The sequence below is a fragment of the Crinia signifera genome, chromosome 5, assembly GCF_055691185.1.
Source record: "Crinia signifera chromosome 5, ASM5569118v1, whole genome shotgun sequence".
NCBI lineage: Eukaryota > Metazoa > Chordata > Amphibia > Anura > Myobatrachidae > Crinia > Crinia signifera.
Genome location: NC_139221.1, coordinates 8,694,194 through 8,712,915, shown reverse-complemented (window position 1 = coordinate 8,712,915; position 18,722 = coordinate 8,694,194). Strand labels below are relative to the sequence as shown.

Here is an 18,722-nt window from a genome sequence, read left to right as displayed (position 1 = left end):
TCCTTAGGTACACACAGCCTTGGATGTTTAATCCACTACATTCCTATGGCAGTCATTACGTTGTGCGTATGGTCGTATAGCCGCCGCCTTCCGAGCAGGGATATCCCTACCACCTGGACTGTTGGGCTGCATTAAGGACTGCATTTGGGAACCACTGACATATATGGAATAAACAATGATGGCTGCTAATTCCTTTTGTCATTTTAAAGCTATTTCAGGGAAAATCATGGGTTCTACTCAGTTGAAAACCATAAATCATTTTGCGTGGATATCGGCGCTGGCGCGATGGTAGACGGAGGACTATCGGTGTCTGCACTTATTCGGATCTAATGGAAACAAGTTTTTGAAAATTAAGCTTTATTGTAATCGGCAAATAAACAACAGACGCGCACACATAAAGCGAGTTACGCCAGTCTGATTTTGCCTCTGATATCGACACCAGCAATGGCCGAGCCACCTCCAGGTCTGAAGATGCCATTTCCTCCTCCACCGCGGCCTCCTCCACCTCGGCCTCCACCGCGGCCTCCACCTCGGGCTCCACGCTTTGTATTTTTTCGGTTTGACCTCCTCACTCTTTTGTACTGCAAAGAAACACATACAAACATGATTCCAATATATGTCTAACCACAGGTAAAGAGGAGGGACGGTATGTACTAAGGGGGAAATGCACCAAAACATACAAGAGTACAACGCTGGGCTTCCATGTAGACAGTTACCCTATAGAAGCCTATGGGCTTCTTTCCTCAGTATGCTCTGAGAGGGATCTAATTAAATCCCCCCCCCCCCCCCCCCAAAAAAAAATCCCAGAAGTGGACTGACCGGGCTGATTACAAAGGGCGGATCTTATCCGGAAACATTGTTCTTTATAATACTAATTAGTATGAATGCGATATGTGCTGGGATATGCCGCCATTGGTTAGTACATATCGCCCTATGTGCATCAGTATCTCCTTGCCATGGCGGCTCAGGGATACCCAGCATCCACGGCGATGTCATCACTTCCGGCTTCATGACCCTGGTGATGTAATGCTCTAGTGGGGCCGTCGGGCTGTGTATGTTCTAGTGGCTGCTGTTGGGGAGGGATCTTTCAGATCTCTCTCCAGGTCACTATGGAGGCTGCGGTCCGCAGCGTGTATGTCTGATATCTGTTGCGGACCTATTCTATAAGGTCATGGTTTAAAGGGTCAATAGTTTCTAGGTCAACAGTCAAAAGGTCGACAGCAAATGATCAACATGCAGGAATTCAACAGTCAAAAGGTTGAATGGAATGGTTGACAAATAAAAAGGTTGACATGAGTTTTTCATGATTTTTTGTGTGTAAATTTCATACCTCCCAACTGTCACACTTACTGCGGGAACGTCCCGATATCCCAATTGTCCCGCGGTGGGGGGGACAGTTGGGAGCCCCCCCAGCTTGCCGAGAATAGACGCTGTGCGCATGCGCACAGCGTCTATTCAGCACCGACGAGCGGCGATAATGGGGGCGTGGCCAGAGTTCGCGTCACCCCCGTGAGGCCACGCCCCCTTTTCTCGAGGTCACGCCCCCTTTTCGGGAGCGCGCGCGGCGAAGCCGCGCGAACGTCCCGACCTCCCAACTTCAAAAGTTGGGAGGTATGAAATTTGTAGATTTCATTACATGGGCCCCAAATAAGTGTACCTCATCCCCCTGCCAGGTGCCCCACCCAGCCACCCCTGTGCTCTGCACATTTTACCAGGAGCACATGGAGCGGCCCAAGCTGCTGATGTCACACTGCTGCTGATCCTGTGCAGAGCCGCGAGCACCATGTCCCTACATGCTCTGCACAGGTCACATCAGTACCGCTGTGTAGCAGCCACCTGACCCCTCGCCCCCTATGGACCATGCAGCATGATGACAGCTGGTGTCTGGTGAAGGAGGGGAGGATCTCCCTTGGGCACCTCACAAAGTGCGGCATGGAGCTGCGGGCTCTGCTCTTGCTTTGGTGCCCAAACAGCCGCTGCACTCGCCCCTAGTGTGATCTGTTTATGGACTTCTATTCGTGCGTGGCCTGTTATGATTGTGTGTGTGTCTGTGTATGGCCTCCTACGTGTGTGTGTCTGTGCGTGGGTCTGTGCATGGCCTTCTATGTGTGTGTATGTCTGTGCGTGGCCTCCTGTGTGTGTGTCTGTGCGTAGACTCCTATGTGTGTGTATGTCTGTGTATGGCCTCCTATGTGTGTGTCTGTGCGTGGCCTCCTGTGTGTGTGTCTGTGCGTAGACTCCTATGTGTGTGTGTCTGTGTATGGCCTCCTATGTGTGTGTGTCTGTGCGTGGCCTTCTATGTGTGTGTCTGTGTGTGGCCTCTTATGTGTGTGTCTGTGCGTGGCCTCTTATGTGTGTGTCTGTGCGTGGCCTCTTATGTGTGTGTCTGTGCGTGGCCTCCTATGTGTGTGTATCTGTGAGTGGCCTTCAATGTGTGTGTGTGTGTGTGTGTGGCCTCTTATGTGTGTGTCTGTGCGTGGCCTCTTATATGTGTGTTTGTGCGTGGCCTCCTGTGTGTGTGTGTGTCTGTGCGTGGCCTCTTATGTGTGTGTCTGTGCGTGGCCTCTTACAGGGCCGGCCTTAGGCATAGGCACACTAGGCAATTGCCTAGGGCATTTGGAATTCCTAGGGGCATCAGCAGCTTCTGCTGATTAAAATGATATGCAGCATGCCTATATTCTGTGTGTGAGTGAGGCTGTATCTGCATATGAAATAGTGTATTCATGGAAATCACTGTAACATAGCATTCCGTATGCAGGTACAGCCACAGTCGCACACAGAATATAGGCATGCCGCATATAATTTTAATCATCGGAAGCTCCTTGTGTGTCCTGGTCACATAACAATGCAAATAAGACGAATTTTCAGCAAAAAAGGCACCCGACGTTAGCAGAACTGGCCAGGAGCTGCATGGCCTATTGAGACAAGATGTATGAGGAAACATCTGTATCCAAGCAGAGGCAGAGGTCACAGTGTTAGCGGCTGTGCGAGTGCTGTCTGCGGGTGGGTTGGTTGTGCATATGTGTAAGGGGCATTATGTGTGTCATGTATAAATGCATTAATAATGTGCGACATATGTGTAACAAGCATTATGTGTGTCATGTGTATAAGGGCATTAATAATGTGCGACATGTGTAATGGGCATTTTGTGTGTCATGTGTATAAGGGCATTAATAATGTGAAACATATGTGTAAGGGGCATTATGTGTGTCATGTGTATGAAGGGCATTAATAAAGGTTGGCATAATGTGTAAGGGGCATTACGGTTATAAGGACATTAATAATGTGTGTCATGTGTAAGGGGCATTACTGTGTGGTATTATCAGGGGTGCAGAGAGAAAGGGGTAGGGGGTACAAATTACCCAGGCCAAAGCCTGATGGGAGGGCCCAGTGGGGGCCCTGGGCCCCCTCCCCTTAAGTGACAGCAGCAGCTGCAGCTCTTCTCCTCTGCCCAGCACACACTGCTTTGTGCTGGGTTGTAGTGTGGCCATGGTGGTGCTTAAGATACAATATTTTCTCAGGATTTTTTTCTAAGGGTATAATGTGAATAATGTGAGGAGTAATGTATATAAGGTAAAGTGGTACTACTGTGTGATGTAACGTGAATAAGGGACACCATCGCATGATATAATGTGAATAATGTGATGAGTAATGTATATAAGGTAAAGTGGTACTACTGTGTGATGTAACGTGAATAAGGGACACCATCGCATGATATAATGTGAATAAAGTTGCACTACTGTGTGGCATAATTTGAATTGGGGGTACTATTGTGTGGCCATGCCCCTTCCCAGCAAGAACACACCCCTGTTTGGGCTGCGCACCGAATGTGTGCACTGTTTCTATTTAAGATATTGCGGGTAGGAGCACCAAAATGATGACTGCTATGATGAGGGTTGATGGTGCTGGGAAAGGGGAGCAGGGTCAGAGGTGGAACTAGTGGCGGTGCTAGGGGGCACCAGCCAAAATCTTGCCTAGGGCATCATTTAGGCTAGGGCCGGCTCTGGCCTTTTATATGTGTGTCTGTGCGTGGCCTCCTATGTGTGTGTGTCTGTGCGTGGCCTCCTATGTGTGTGTGTGTGTCTGTGCATGGCCTCTTATGTGTGTGTCTGTGCGTGGCCTCTAATATGTGTGTCTGTGCGTGGCCTTCTATGTGTGTGTGTGTGTGTGGCCTCTTATGTGTGTGTCTGTGCGTGGCCTCCTATGTGTGTGTGTGTGTGTGTGTGTGTGTGTGTGTCTGTGCGTGGCCTTCTATGTGTGTGTCTGTGTGTGGCCTCTTATGTGTGTGTCTGTGTATGGCCTCCTATGTGTGTGTGTCTGTGCGTGGCCTCCTATGTGTGTGTCTGTGCGTGGCCTCTTATGTGTGTGTCTGTGCGTGGCCTGCTATGTGTGGGGTCTTCTATGTGTGTGTGTGTGGCCTTCTATGTGTTGCGTGGCCTCTTATGTGTGTGTCTGTGCGTGGCCTCTTATGTGTGTGTCTGTGCGTGGCCTCTTATATGTGTGTCTGTGCGTGGCCTCCTATGTGTGTGTGTGTGTCTGTGCGTGGCCTTCTATGTGTGTGTGTGTGTGTGGCCTCTTATGTGTGTGTCTGTGCGTGGCCTCCTATGTGTGTGTGTGTGTGTCTGTGCGTGGCCTTCTATGTGTGTGTCTGTGCGTGGCCTCTTATGTGTGTGTCTGTGCGTGGCCTCCTATGTGTGTGTCTGTGCATGGCCTGTTATGTGTGGGGCCTTCTATGTGTGTGCGTGGCCTCCTATGTGTGTGTGTCTGTGCGTGGCCTTCTATGTGTGTGTGTCTGTGCGTGGCCTCTTATGTGTGTGTCTGTGCGTGGCCTCCTATTTGTGTGTGTCTGTGCGTGGCCTGCTATGTGTGGGGTCTTCTATGTGTGTGTGTGGCCTTCTATGTGTTGCGTGGCCTTCTATGTGTGTGTCTGTGCGTGGCCTGCTATGTGTGGGGTCTTCTATGTGTGTGGGGCCTTCTATGTGTGTGTCTGTGCATTGCCTGCTCTGTGTTGATCCTCCTATGTGTGTGTATGTGTCTGTGCATTGCCTCTTATGTGTGTGTGCGTGGCTGGAGCCCAGTGCTAGTTCCAAAATATAGGGACCCCAATCCCCCCATGTATTTGGGAAACCGGGGGCTGGTTATACTTGGGGGGTTGTTATTTTTTTTTTTTAATTTTTACAAAACATTGCGCATTCCCGTTACTTAAAAATCTCCACTTTGTCTACATGTGACATGTGCGATATGGTGCGATTATTTTTAGTTGTCTAATATATCGCACCCTATTACATCTCGCCCTGATTTATATTTTGCATGTTTTATTACATCCCTTGTATAAGCAGAAAGACTCCTCATTCCCGTCAGAGATAAACACGTTCCTTGCCCGCCTCTCCTTTCCTGTTACTACCCTTACCCTCTTATTTCACCCCATTTGTTTATAACGAGTACTCTTGTGTTTGTCTCCCACGGGAATGAACTTACAGTTATGTAAAGGCCTCCAACCATGAAAATCTCGCAGCCATTGGCGATGACATAACCCTAATGGTGTTCCTTCATTCTGACGGGCTGGTAACTAGTCACTGACTAAACCATGCACAACGGCATCCACTTACCTCTGGATGGAGGGTGTCACATGTGACCACAACAATATCCCGATCCTCCTCAGCAAAGATGGAGGATGCGCAGGATTTAACCACCTGCCAGAGAGGAAAATAGATCAATGTGGGCCTGATTCACAAATGGACGCAGTCGTGATGTCACACACATGCCCCAGTGCTTAACGCTCTAACATGTTACACGCAGAGAGAGACAGTATCAGTGGGCATGTCAGGGAGGTGCATAGCTTGTGTGGGCATATCGTGGTATCCAACTGCATCCAAAGACGTCGCTGGACTGACAAAGGAGGCAAAGGATGGCGAAAATGCCCTCGCAGTAAGGTTGGTGCAACCTTCAATGTCGCCATGGCTGGAAGTAACGTACGATGGGGCAGATGTAGTAAGCGTTGTAGAGAGATAAAGTGGAGAGAAATACCAGTGGAGAGAAGTACCAGCCAACCAGCCCCCAACTGTCATCTTACAGGCTTTTTGAAAAATGACAGTTCAGAGCTGACTGGCTGATACTTTATATCCAGACACTGAATCACTCCCTAAGGGCGAGATGAACTAACTAAGCCTTAAAAAGTGATAAAATGGAGAGTGATAAACTGCCAACAGTCAACTCATAACTGTAATGTTTAACCCAGGCTGTAACGTGACAGTTTGGAGCTGATTGGCTGTTTTATCACTCTCCATTTTATCACTTTTTAAGATGAGTACATCTGACCCGGAGGTGTCATAAACAGGAGGTGATTTTAGCCCAATTTCTAAGCAACCTGTCCAGATCACATCGCACCATCCATGGGCCTGATTCTTACCGAGCCCCAGAGAGCACACCTCAACGCCCCACCGAATCGACCCCCCCCCCCCACACACACACACACACACACACACACACACACACACACACTGCCATGCAGGCATGTGCCCGCAGCAGGAGAAATCGTTAGATGTCAGCAAACATTGAATGATTTTTGGCCCTTACGCTCGCATGCACATGGAGGTGTACGCAAAACATTCATTCGCATTGCAGCGGGGATGTACGTGGGGGGGGGCGGAGCGGGCATTCACTTGCATTGCTGCGGGGATGTACGTGGGGGGGGCGGAGCGGGCATTCACTTGCATTGCAGCGGGGATGTACGTGGGGGGGGCGGAGCGGGCATTCACTTGCATTGCAGCGGGGATGTACGTGGGGGGGGCGGAGCGGGCATTCACTTGCATTGCAGCGGGGATGTACGTGGGGGGGGGGGGAGCGGGCATTCACTTGCATTGCAGCGGGGATGTACGTGGGGGGGGAGCGGGCATTCACTTGCCCGGTTGGTGGCATTACAGGGATCACTAAGCAGCGAATCTTTGCTGCTAAGCGAGCCCTACCGAATTAGACCCCCAAGTCTGAAAGGACTCAACAATTCACCAATCAGATTCTGTATTTCTGTATTGCATCCTAGAATATGATAGGCAGGATATGATTGGTTGCTATAGACAACATCACCTCTTTTATATATTTATAAGTTTTGGTAAATGTGACCCTCAGGGTGCACTGACGGGGGGTAGACAGGTGAGAGGAGACAGGTGAGAGGAGGCAGGTGAGAGGAGATGGGTGAGAGGAGGCGGGTGAGAGGAGGCGGGTGAGAGGAGGCAGGTGAGAGGAGACAGGTGAGAGGAGACAGGTGACAGGTAGACAGGTGAGAGGAGACAGGTGAGAGGAGACAGGTGAGAGGAGGCGGGTGAGAGGAGACAGGTGAGAGGAGGCAGGTGAGAGGAGACGGGTGAGAGGAGACAGGTGAGAGGAGGCGGGTGAGAGGAGGCGGGTGAGAGGAGGCAGGTGAGAGGAGACAGGTGAGAGGAGACAGGTGACAGGTAGACAGGTGAGAGGAGACAGGTGAGAGGAGACAGGTGAGAGGAGGCGGGTGAGAGGAGACAGGTGAGAGGAGGCAGGTGAGAGGAGACGGGTGAGAGGAGGCAGGTGAGAGGAGACGGGTGAGAGGAGACAGGTGAGAGGAGGCGGGTGAGAGGAGGCGGGTGAGAGGAGGATGGTGAGAGGAGGCGGGTGAGAGGAGGCGGGTGAGAGGAGACAGGTGAGAGGAGACAGGTGAGAGGAGACAGGTGAGAGCAGACAGGTGAGAGCAGACAGGTGAGAGGAGACAGGTGAGAGCAGACAGGTGAGAGGAGGCGGGTGAGAGGAGGCGGGTGAGAGGAGACGGGTGAGAGGAGGCGGGTGAGAGGAGACGGGTGAGAGGAGGCGGGTGAGAGGAGGCGGGTGAGAGGAGGCGGGTGAGAGGAGGCGGGTGAGAGGAGACGGGTGAGAGGAGACAGGTGAGAGCAGACAGGTGAGAGGAGACAGGTGAGAGCAGACAGGTGAGAGGAGGCGGGTGAGAGGAGGCGGGTGAGAGGAGACGGGTGAGAGGAGGCGGGTGAGAGGAGACGGGTGAGAGGAGGCGGGTGAGAGGAGGCGGGTGAGAGGAGACGGGTGAGAGGAGGCGGGTGAGAGGAGGCGGGTGAGAGGAGGCGGGTGAGAGGAGGCGGGTGAGAGGAGACGGGTGAGAGGAGGCGGGTGAGAGGAGGCGGGTGAGAGGAGGCGGGTGAGAGGAGACGGGTGAGAGGAGGCGGGTGAGAGGAGGCGGGTGAGAGGAGATGGGTGAGAGGAGGCGGGTGAGAGGAGGCGGGTGAGAGGAGACGGGTGAGAGGAGACGGGTGAGAGGAGGCGGGTGAGAGGAGGCGGGTGAGAGGAGACGGGTGAGAGGAGACAGGTGAGAGCAGACAGGTGAGAGCAGACAGGTGAGAGGAGACGGGTGAGAGCAGACGGGTGAGAGGAGGCGGGTGAGAGGAGACGGGTGAGAGGAGGCGGGTGAGAGGAGGCGGGTGAGAGGAGGCGGGTGAGAGGAGGCGGGTGAGAGGAGATGGGTGAGAGGAGGCGGGTGAGAGGAGGCGGGTGAGAGGAGACGGGTGAGAGGAGACGGGTGAGAGGAGGCGGGTGAGAGGAGACGGGTGAGAGGAGGCGGGTGAGAGGAGGCGGGTGAGAGGAGACGGGTGAGAGGAGACGGATGAGAGGAGACGGGTGAGAGGAGGCGGGTGAGAGGAGACAGGTGAGAGGAGGCAGGTGAGAGGAGAGGAGACGGGTGAGAGGAGGCGGGTGAGAGGAGGCGGGTGAGAGGAGACAGGTGAGAGGAGGCGGGTGAGAGGAGACGGGTGAGAGGAGACAGGTGAGAGGAGGCGGGTGAGAGGAGGCGGGTGAGAGGAGGATGGTGAGAGGAGGCGGGTGAGAGGAGGCGGGTGAGAGGAGACAGGTGAGAGCAGACAGGTGAGAGGAGACAGGTGAGAGCAGACAGGTGAGAGCAGACAGGTGAGAGGAGACAGGTGAGAGCAGACAGGTGAGAGGAGACGGGTGAGAGGAGACGGGTGAGAGGAGGCGGGTGAGAGGAGGCGGGTGAGAGGAGGCGGGTGAGAGGAGGCGGGTGAGAGGAGACGGGTGAGAGGAGGCGGGTGAGAGGAGGCGGGTGAGAGGAGACGGGTGAGAGGAGGCGGGTGAGAGGAGGCGGGTGAGAGGAGGCGGGTGAGAGGAGGCAGGTGAGAGGAGGCAGGTGAGAGGAGACAGGTGAGAGGAGACAGGTGACAGGTAGACAGGTGAGAGGAGACAGGTGAGAGGAAGAGCAGCAGCCGGAGATTGCAGTAGCCCAGGTGGGAAAGGATGAGAAAAGGAATGCGGCTTTCCTGACATCTCCGGGGTGATTCTGTAAGGTTCACAAAGCTGCTTAGCGAGCCCTGAAACACCGCCCGGCCAAACCTTCACCCCCGCCACCGACTCCCCTCAGTACCATGTGAACACACCCCCTCAAATGCTGCAATGCCCACTGACCATCAAATGATCTCTCTCCCCTTCAGAAATAAGTCCGTCTAAACTGACTTTTATTTCCGTCAGAGTCTGACGAAGAGGGGGGCCAGCCGCCTGCCCCCAACAGGCACCATTCCCCTGGGCCGGCCCAGTGTCCGCCCCCTGAGCAAATGGCATGGCATGTGCAGACCCCCCACCAACGGAACGAGACAAGGTCTCCCCATTACGAATGGTATTGAATCAGGCCCCTTCAGTAAAGCTGGATACACACTTGTTATCTTTCCAATCTGGGAATGTCTGGGAACAGATATGACCAGTCGGATCGGTAAAATCGTCTTGTAGCGGGAATCCACCTTATGGAAGGGGCAGATTACAGCAGCAAGGGTGGAGGCTACATGGCTGAGGGAGGAGGCTGAGGGGGGAGGCTGAGGGGAGGAGGCTGAGGGGGGGAGGCTGAGGGGTTCTCCAATGAATTAATTGATTCACTAATAATCATTTATCTATATTTAGGATAATAGATTTGGCTGTAACTAAAACATCCATAAACAAGTAGATAAATCAGGTCCATTGTGATCATTATTTGTGTATAAGAAATACTAAATCTTCATATTGTATAAGGATAAATACATTAATTATATTATCCTGTAACTAAAACCTGTCCAATTAATATACAATGATAACAGTACATTAAGAATCTCATTCAGGTCCGTTCGCTGCCGCCTGCGTTCGCACAAGGACCAATGGTCACGCTGTGTGTGTGCGCATTTCTGCCCATGTGCATACGCAGGGTACGCGCACCCACGGCAAACAGACTCTTCGCCAGGTGCACGCACCCAGGACAGCGGGCAGAGAGGGGTTTGGGGCGCCGGGCGGCACCATTAGCATACGGCAATGCCCAGCGTTTCATGGCCATTCCCATGAGAACGCTGGGCGTGCTCATGCTAATGTGGGCATGATGGACAGGCGGGGAGTGGGCAGCTGCCATCGAAAGATGTGGGCGTTCCCCCCTGGCCTGTGATTCGCAAGGATGCAAATTAGCATCCGAGTCAATCACACAGAGTAAGCCCCTAAGTGCCTATATATATATATATATATATATATATATATATATATGGTGAGGGTTAGTCTCTGAACTCTGCGACTTTTGTTATAAATTAGGACTATGAATAAATATATAATAATACAAAGAATTTATTCAATGAGGGGGTATACACATTAAGAGGGATAACAAGTTCACAATGCATGTAATAAAATTCAGGGTTATAAGAAAAAAGTAAAAAAATCTGAATAAAATAAAAAAAAAAAAAAAAACGTCAGTGGATTCTTTTTAAAAAACACAATGCATACGCTGAATAAAAGGCGTCTATTGGTCAAACATAAAGTAAGAAAGATATAGGCCCTTATTCTGATCGGTGCGGATATTCCCGCATTCTTACGGAGCGGTCCGCACGCCACGGTGTTTTGCCGCATGCGGCCATCGTCCGTAGAAACGCCCACGTGTCCTCCGCATTCGGACGGACTCACTCTTTAAGAACAGGGCGTGTTTACGGACGACATACAAACCATGCGTGTGCGGGAGAAACACTCCGATTCTGCACGGTATTACAGAGTATTACAGAGTATGCTCGGAAATACCGCATCCGACCGGGAGCCAAGCGGTGCTACCGCACGTAAGCGGAGTATTTACGCCAAACAACCCACTATTATATATCTTCTGTATTGCTAGTATTAATATTCAGTCATGTCCATTGTTAGCAGTTTTAAAGTGTGTGACAAGTACAGCATATGTGGGGGATTACTAAGGTTTCCTTGAAGCAGCAATGGTTTCAATTAAAGCACTGACAAGCGGCCTATTAGTGAGTAATGAGTAAAGGAGTAGATTCTATTGGGTTCAGGTGTTAATGCTTGTAGTCATTAGGCGTACGTTCGCCTACCGCATGAACGAGTGGTGTCCGCAAAGCAATAGTACACTTGTGGACACCGCACATTTCTTCCCTTTTTGATCGCGTGCATTCGGAGTGGTATCCGAATGTACGCCCCCCAACATAAGTGTACTCCCCCGTGTCCGCCCATGTTTCCGCCCCGTTTTGCCCACTTTGAAACTACGCCCATGTGTCATTCCGCATGACGCCCATAATACGCCCATATTTCCCGACTGATTGCGGGGAACAGTTTTGGACGGGATTTGGCCGAACAGGTACCGAGTCAAGGCGTGACACATGCGCGTTGCGTTCTCCACGCATGCGCAGACGCCGTAAAGACGCGATCCGAAAGTATGCGGTAAAGTCCGCGTCAATCAGAATAAGGGCCAAAGTGCTTAGCTCATGTGCAGAAGGTGAGGTAGATTAGAAGCTTCCCAACAAGCTTCCCAACATGTTTCGTCTGTGTGACTTCCTCAGGGGGTCCCCTGAGGAAGTCACACAGACGAAACATGTTGGGAAGCTTCTAATCTACCTCATCTTCTGCACATGAGCTAAGCACTTTATCTTTCTTACTTTATGTTTGACCAATAGACGCTTTTTATTCAGCGTATGCATTGTGTTTTTTTTGTTATCCCTCTTAATGTGTAAACCCCCTCATTGAATAAATTCTTTGTATTATTATATATTTATTCATAGTCCTAATTTATAACAAAAGTCGCCGAGTTCAGAGAGTAACCCTCACCATATCCTACCTCTCTATGGCCCTTATTCTAATTCGGACGGTACGGCCCGCGTGCGGCCGTACCGCCGATGTTTTTCTTCTGCACATGCGCAGAGGTCAATCTGCGCATGTGCAGCCCCCTTCGCCGCAGACGTATTTCGTCCGCCGCAAAGGGGGCGTATAGGGGCGTGAGGGGCTTCATACCCTCATTTCCCTATGTGTACGCCCCGCGTTTCATGGGCGTTCCCATGCAAACGCGGGGCGTATGCATGGTAATGAGGGTATGACGCAACTCATGGGGGCGGAAAGCTGACGTCGCCGGATGTCAGCTCTCAGCCCCCATACAAGCTAGCACACGGACGATTGTCCGTGTGGTCTCAGCTTGCGGGAGCTGCCGGGGCGTGCGGACCTGCCTTCGATGGTCGACGACCATCGAATGCAGGGGGCAGCTCCCACCATGGTGGAGGCGTACGCCTCCACCATTTTTATGCGGATCGCCAGCCGTCCGTGTACGGACGCCCGTGGCGATCCGTCTCGTGGGCGGGGATTGGTTTGTGCGGCCAGAGCACCGTGTGCGGCTCTGGCCGCACCAACCAGAATAAGGGCCTTAGACGGCCCACCACCGTTTTTTTCTCAGAAATTGAGCTGACACCCTGACATTTTAGGGGGTATTTTTGTTATTTGGGACAACCCACTACACATTTTTTCACACTGTCTTTTCATATCTTGGCGCTAAATCCCTTCTCTTTTTATCCATATATATATATATATATATATATATATTATATATATATATATATATATATATATATATATATATGGGTTGTAGTGGTACTAGCGCTGTTTTCTCCCCACTTCTTGGATTTAAAAGCTGTCCTCAATGATACACTGTCTGGTGTTTATATCAATTGTACACTCCCCCTATCTTATTCCGGGGTGGCAGCTCCTTCTCCTGTGGGTTCCTGTGTCCTGGAACCCCGTGTGCAGGATCTAGAAAAAAGAGTGAGAAGGGCGCCTCCTAGTGTAGTATTATAATTCTCAGTATCCCTTCACCACAGGTAAAGACGTACAGGCACCCCAATGTTAAAAGGTGTACCCTAATCAGTGGCTCTTTTTTCTATATATATATATATACAGGATTTACTAATCTGTGGTTTGTCCAAGCCCCTGATCATTCACCAACAGCTATGTGCACCAGAAATGAATGCTAAACCGACCTGGCCAACGGTGCTCAGAATACCGACATAGGCATCCCGACAGGGGCCAAGTAAGTATAATCAGATGGTTATCTGGCATGGGGGACACTGCTAGTGCAAGAGCGCCCCAATAATGATCACTGCAGGAGAAGAACAGGGGCAGGGCGGTGCCTAGTTGCCAGCTATGAACACAGGCAGAGACACACATTTTATTTCCCAGCATGCAATGTTGGCGAGTGGCGTGGCACTTGGAACCAGACTAAACGTTTGTTATTACTTACCCCGGCGTCTCTGAAGTCGCACTCCGCCATCATTGTGTTGTCTGCTCTCTGGCATAAAGTTTCTTTTATTGTGAATCGTAGTCGGTGGCAACGGGAGGCCTCATCCTGCAAACAGGGAATGCAGGGGATATGTACATATATAAAGGAGACTCAGTTACATATAAACATATTCCGCTGGTAAAGTGATATATAAATAGAAGTATTATCATTAATGTCACTCACCATCGTATACTCCGAGTTATTCCCATCAAGCTTATAGACTGCATCTTCCCCTGACACTTGGTTGTAGTAATCAGTGCTGACCCCAGACATGGCGGAGATGTCCTCTTCTGTCCATGGCATTATGGGTAATGGCGCCCTAGCAGCAGCTGCGATGGCTCTCAGCACTAAGAACACTGTCAGGGTCCTCTCCATGTTGGACGGCTGCCTCTGACTTATGTAATACCACACAGCCCAGGACACTGTTATACGTCTCACTTGTTATTATAACGGATCGCACCCGCCCTGTTTACAGCAGGAAAGAACAAGATGACGCAATGACCAAAGCTCTGCCGTTGCCACACAGATTTACAGGAAGAATGTGAGCAATAACTGACCGTATTCCACTCAGTGCTGTTTATATTATTATTATTATTACGCTTTATTTCATATGGCGCCACAAGTGGTGCACAGCGCCGCATGCACAGCGACAGGAGGACAGGTCAAAAAGTTGACATTAGGTGAACATGGTCAAAAAGTCGATACAAGCAAAATGCTGACATGAAAAAGGTCGACAGGGGGAAAGATTTCTTTCTTTTTTAAACCGACTTGTTCATTGTCACCATCCCAGTGGGCATAGAGGGAGAATAGAATAGTGCGCTGAGTGCAGGTAGGCACCGTGCCCAAAGCGTGGCGAGTGCATCGCACCGTGTGAGGGGACGCAGTACAATTATACAGTGTCTATGTCGATCTATGACATAGACAACCAAAAACATGCAAAAAATTCATGTCAACCTTTTTCCATGTCGACCTTTTGACTGACAACCTAGACACTGAGGACCCATACCCAGGAGGACATTACATTGCATTACAGTAATAATGTAGGGTACACACCAGGACGACCCGCTCACGATGCACATCGTGAGCGGGTCGTCAGTGTCTCGTCCGACCCGCTCACGGTGACGCGGGGGGGGCACGACCCGCTCACGATGTGCACCGTGAGCGTGTCCGATCCGATGGCGACCCGCACCCGGCTGTATGGTCATCATTGAGATCCTACCTGCAGCAGGTAGGATCTCAATAACGACCGACCGACCCGCGGGACCGCGCATCGGATCGGTATCGGTCCACACCAGGTCAGAAAAGGGCCCAATCACCACACAATCTACATCCAATTGGTCGGAATTGGATCTAGATTGATGGGATTGTGCCCTAATCGTCCTGGTGTGTACCCAGCATAAGAAACAGAAGCAGCACAATTCTCAGTCCACAATACGGCCAGGGAGCAAGGTGAGTGAGGGAGAAATCGGCAAAGGGCGGAACCCCCCTCCCCCAATTTGCATTGCCAGTAATGTGGGCTTTGCATAGTGGGATGCAAGGCCCTGATGACCCACGTACCTCCCATTTTCACAGCCACGCCCCCTATTGTGCCGACCTAGCTCCTCCCACCCAGTCGACAAGCCTACACATGGGGTGATTTCAGACCATTTTCTAAGCGATCTGACTTAATCTGACTAGATCGCTTAGAAAATGCCCCTACATCGCTCCGTGTGTAAGGGCGATATCGATATGTAGCCCCACGCATCGCTATCGCCCGGCTATTAATATCCAGCATGCCGGATAAATCTCAGATCGATGGTGTCAGGGCCACACGGAGATAGATTGCTAAGCACACAGGAGTTGCATGCTCATTGCCAGAGGTTACATGCTATTTGCCGGGGGTTACATGCTCATTGCCAGGAGTTACATGCTTGTTGCTAGGGGATTCTTGCTTGATTCCAGGGGTTACATGCTTGTTGCCAGGGGTTATATGCTCATTGGCAGGGGTTACATGCTCATTGCCAGGGTTTTCTTGCTTGATGCCAGGGGTTACATGCTTATTACCAGGGGTTATATGGTCTTTGCTGAGGGTTACATGCTCATTGCCAGTGGTTATATGCTATTTTCCTGGGGTTATATGCTCCTTGTCAGTGGTTACATGCTTGTTGCCAAGAGTTACATGCTCACTGCCAGGGGTTACATGTTCATTGCCAGGGGTGATATGCTTGTTGCCAGGGGTTTCTTGCTCGGTGCCAGGAGTTACATGCTCATTGCCAGGGTTTATATGCACTTTGCCAAGGGGTACATGCTTGTTTGCAGGGGTTTCTTGCTTGATGCCAAGGGTTACATGCTCGTTGCCAGGGATTATATGCTCTTTGGCAGGGGTTACATGCTCATTGCCAGGGGTTTCTTGCTTGATGCCACGGGTTACATGCTTATTGCCAGTGGATATATGCTATTTGCCTGGGTTATATGCTCTTTGTCAGTGGATATATGCTATTTGCCTGGGGTTATATGCTCCTTGCCAGGAGTTACATGCTTGTTGCCAAGTGTTACATGCTCATTGCCAGGGGTTATATGCTCTTTGTCAGGGGTTTCTTGCTTGATGCCAGGGGTTGCAGGGTGCAAGCGTTCTGGGAATCCGGCACTTCAAGGTAACAATGTACATGCTTTGCGCCCCTGACAGATTCTAGAACTCCAGTAGCGCCTATACATCTCTCCCCTCAAAGGCGGCAGCCATTTTCAGCAGATTCCATGTTTAAAGTCAGTCCGCATAGATCCTGCACTCCCTTATCGCCAGTTTCCCTTAGACAGCGGTGGCATTGTTACACCACTGTGGTATATAGCCATTACTGCGGTCAGTAGGTGTCCGGCACATATATATGTTCCTGTTTACACACAGAAATAACTGCTGTGCAAGTGTTGTGTAACCACGGCAACTGCCATTACATTTGTTTCCTGTGTCCTGTGGTGAATATCTCTGCACCTCTCAGCAGGCTCATTCTCCTCACCACCCATCGATGTTTCAATATCATTGATGGTCTATGGTCCCTGATGCTGTGGCGAATCCCCACCCCCAGGCACTGATTCAGCCATGTGTACTGGAAAGCAGGGGGTGACCATTAATGGTTTCCATGCGGTCAGTAGTACATACTGTACCCTATGGTGACCCTCGGTGGTAAAAACCCCTACCTACCTCACTACATGAAGGAGGGGGGGGGGGGGCTTCTCCCTTTTTAACTAATCTGCATCATTGCTAACACAATACTCATGGGTGGAAGGTTGTCATTTTTTAATTGGGGGGGGGGGGGCACAAAATGTTGTCTTCTTTGTAATTTAGGGCCTGATTCGCTGGGACATAGGAATCACCCAGCGTTTCATGGGCGTTCACATTGGGCCGTTCACATGGTTACGCGGGTGGGCCGATGCCTGCCGGGGTCGAGCTGCTGGTGTCCCGGTGGCCACAAATATAAGTCAGTCGCCACTGAGTTATCGTTGCAAAGGCTGGGGTTCTTATCTGCCATCAATTACTGTGACGGCAGATAAGAACCACTTGGCCCATCTAGTCTGCCCCTTTTTTAAACGTAACCTCAAACCATATTTGATCCTTATTTCTCTGTAAGGATATCAATATGCCTATCCCAAGCATGTTTACATTGTACTACTGTATTTGCCTCAATTCTTCCTCAAATTTCCCCTGTACCTTCCTCCCCCTAGTGTCAGTGCATGTCCTCATGTTCTGCTACTCCTCTTCCTGTGAAGAATCGTGGGAGGGGGGCTGCAAATCATGGGGGGGGGGCGCGGGAGGGGGTGTGTGAATCACGGGGGGCGCGGGAGGTGCCATGGGGGTCCGTGAATCGCGGGAGGGGGTCCGCAAAACGCGGGAGGGGGCGTGGGGGTGCCGCGGGGGGTGCCGTGAATCGTGGGCGGGGCCGCGAATCGCGGGGGGCTGAAATCGCGAGAGGGGGGCATGAATCGCGGGAAGGGGGGTGCAAATCGCAGGAGGGGGGTTCCGTGAATATCGGGAGGGGGCTGGGGTTCGCAAATCATAGGAGGGGGCGCTACGAATCGTGGGAGGGGGGTGCGGCGAATCATGGGAGGGCGGGCGCGAGGGTGCCGTGAATCGCGGGAAGCCCGCGAATCGCGGGAAGGGGGGTCCGCAAATTGCGGGACGGGGGTTGTGCGGGTCAGTGAATTGCGGGAGGGGGGGTTGTGGGGGTCCATGAATCGTGGAAGGGGCGGGGGGTGCTGTGAATCAAGGGAGGAGGGAGGGGGGGTGCGGGGGTCCACGAATCGTGGGAGGGGAGGTCGTTGGGGCCGCATTTCACGGGAGAGGGGGTGCCGTGAATTGCGGGGGGGGCGTGAATCTAGGGAGGGGGCCTGCAAATCGTGGGAGGGGGTGCGGGAGGGGTTGTGTGGATCGCGGGGTGTCGCGAATTGTGGGAGGGGGGTGCGGGAGGTGCCGTGGGGGTCCGTGAATCGCGGAAGGGGGTCCACAAAATGCAGGAGGGGGCGCGGGGGGTGACATGAATCGCAGGGGGGACTAGAATTGCGTGAGGGGGGTACGAATCATGGGAGGGGGGTCGCGGGGGGCGCAAATCACGGGAGGGGGCGCAACGAATCGTGGGAGGGGGCGTGGCGAATCACTGAATGGGGGCGCGAGGGTGCCGTGAATCGCAGGGGGCCCGCAAATCGCGGGAGGGGGGCGCGCAAATCGTGGGAGGGGGGGCGCGGGGGGTGCCGTGAATCGCGGGAGGGGGGGTCGAGGGGGGTGCAGCGAATCGCGGGAGGGGGGTCGCGGTGGTCCCATGAATAGCAGGAGGGGGGTCCCGGGGGTGCCGCGAATCGTGGGAGGGGGGGTCACGGGGGTCCCGCAAATAGCGGGAGGGGGGTCGCGGGGGGTGCCACGAATCACGGGAGGGGGGAGTTGCGGGGGGCCCGCGAATCGCGGGAGGGCGCGGGGGCCTGCAAATCGCGGGAGGGCGGTCCGCAAATCGCGGGGGTCGCGGGGGTCTGGGGGGGTGCTTGCAGAGGGGGGGATGCGGGAGTAATGGTGGATGGTGGCTGTGGAGAAATGGTTGATGGTGGGCATGTACTGTAGCCCTGGCTGGGCGGGGGGAGGTGATGTCAAGGGGTGGGGTAAGTAGAACATTGGTCTTTT

The 18,722-nt window shown here is 52.3% G+C and overlaps 2 protein-coding genes across 2 annotated transcripts in view; one reads left to right on the top strand and one right to left on the bottom strand.

Annotated features, from left to right (window-relative positions):
- Positions 1-339: 339 nt before the first annotated feature.
- LOC146079931 (cathelicidin-related antimicrobial peptide Bf-CRAMP-like) lies at positions 340-14,053 on the bottom strand. The gene is made up of 4 exons (XM_083186661.1): positions 13,766-14,053; positions 13,544-13,648; positions 5,610-5,693; positions 340-581 (listed from the first exon to the last, which is right to left on the bottom strand). The coding sequence occupies exons 1-4, from the start codon at positions 13,955-13,957 to the stop codon at positions 405-407; spliced, it is 558 nt and encodes a 185-aa protein (XP_083042787.1). The 5' UTR covers positions 13,958-14,053; the 3' UTR covers positions 340-404.
- The window catches only part of LOC146079930 (uncharacterized), a 65,024-nt gene continuing 60,273 nt past the window's right edge, over positions 13,972-18,722 (top strand). The window contains exon 1 of the mRNA XM_083186660.1: positions 13,972-14,123. The gene's annotated coding sequence lies outside the window, so the exon portion shown is untranslated. The remainder of the gene's footprint in view (positions 14,124-18,722) is intronic.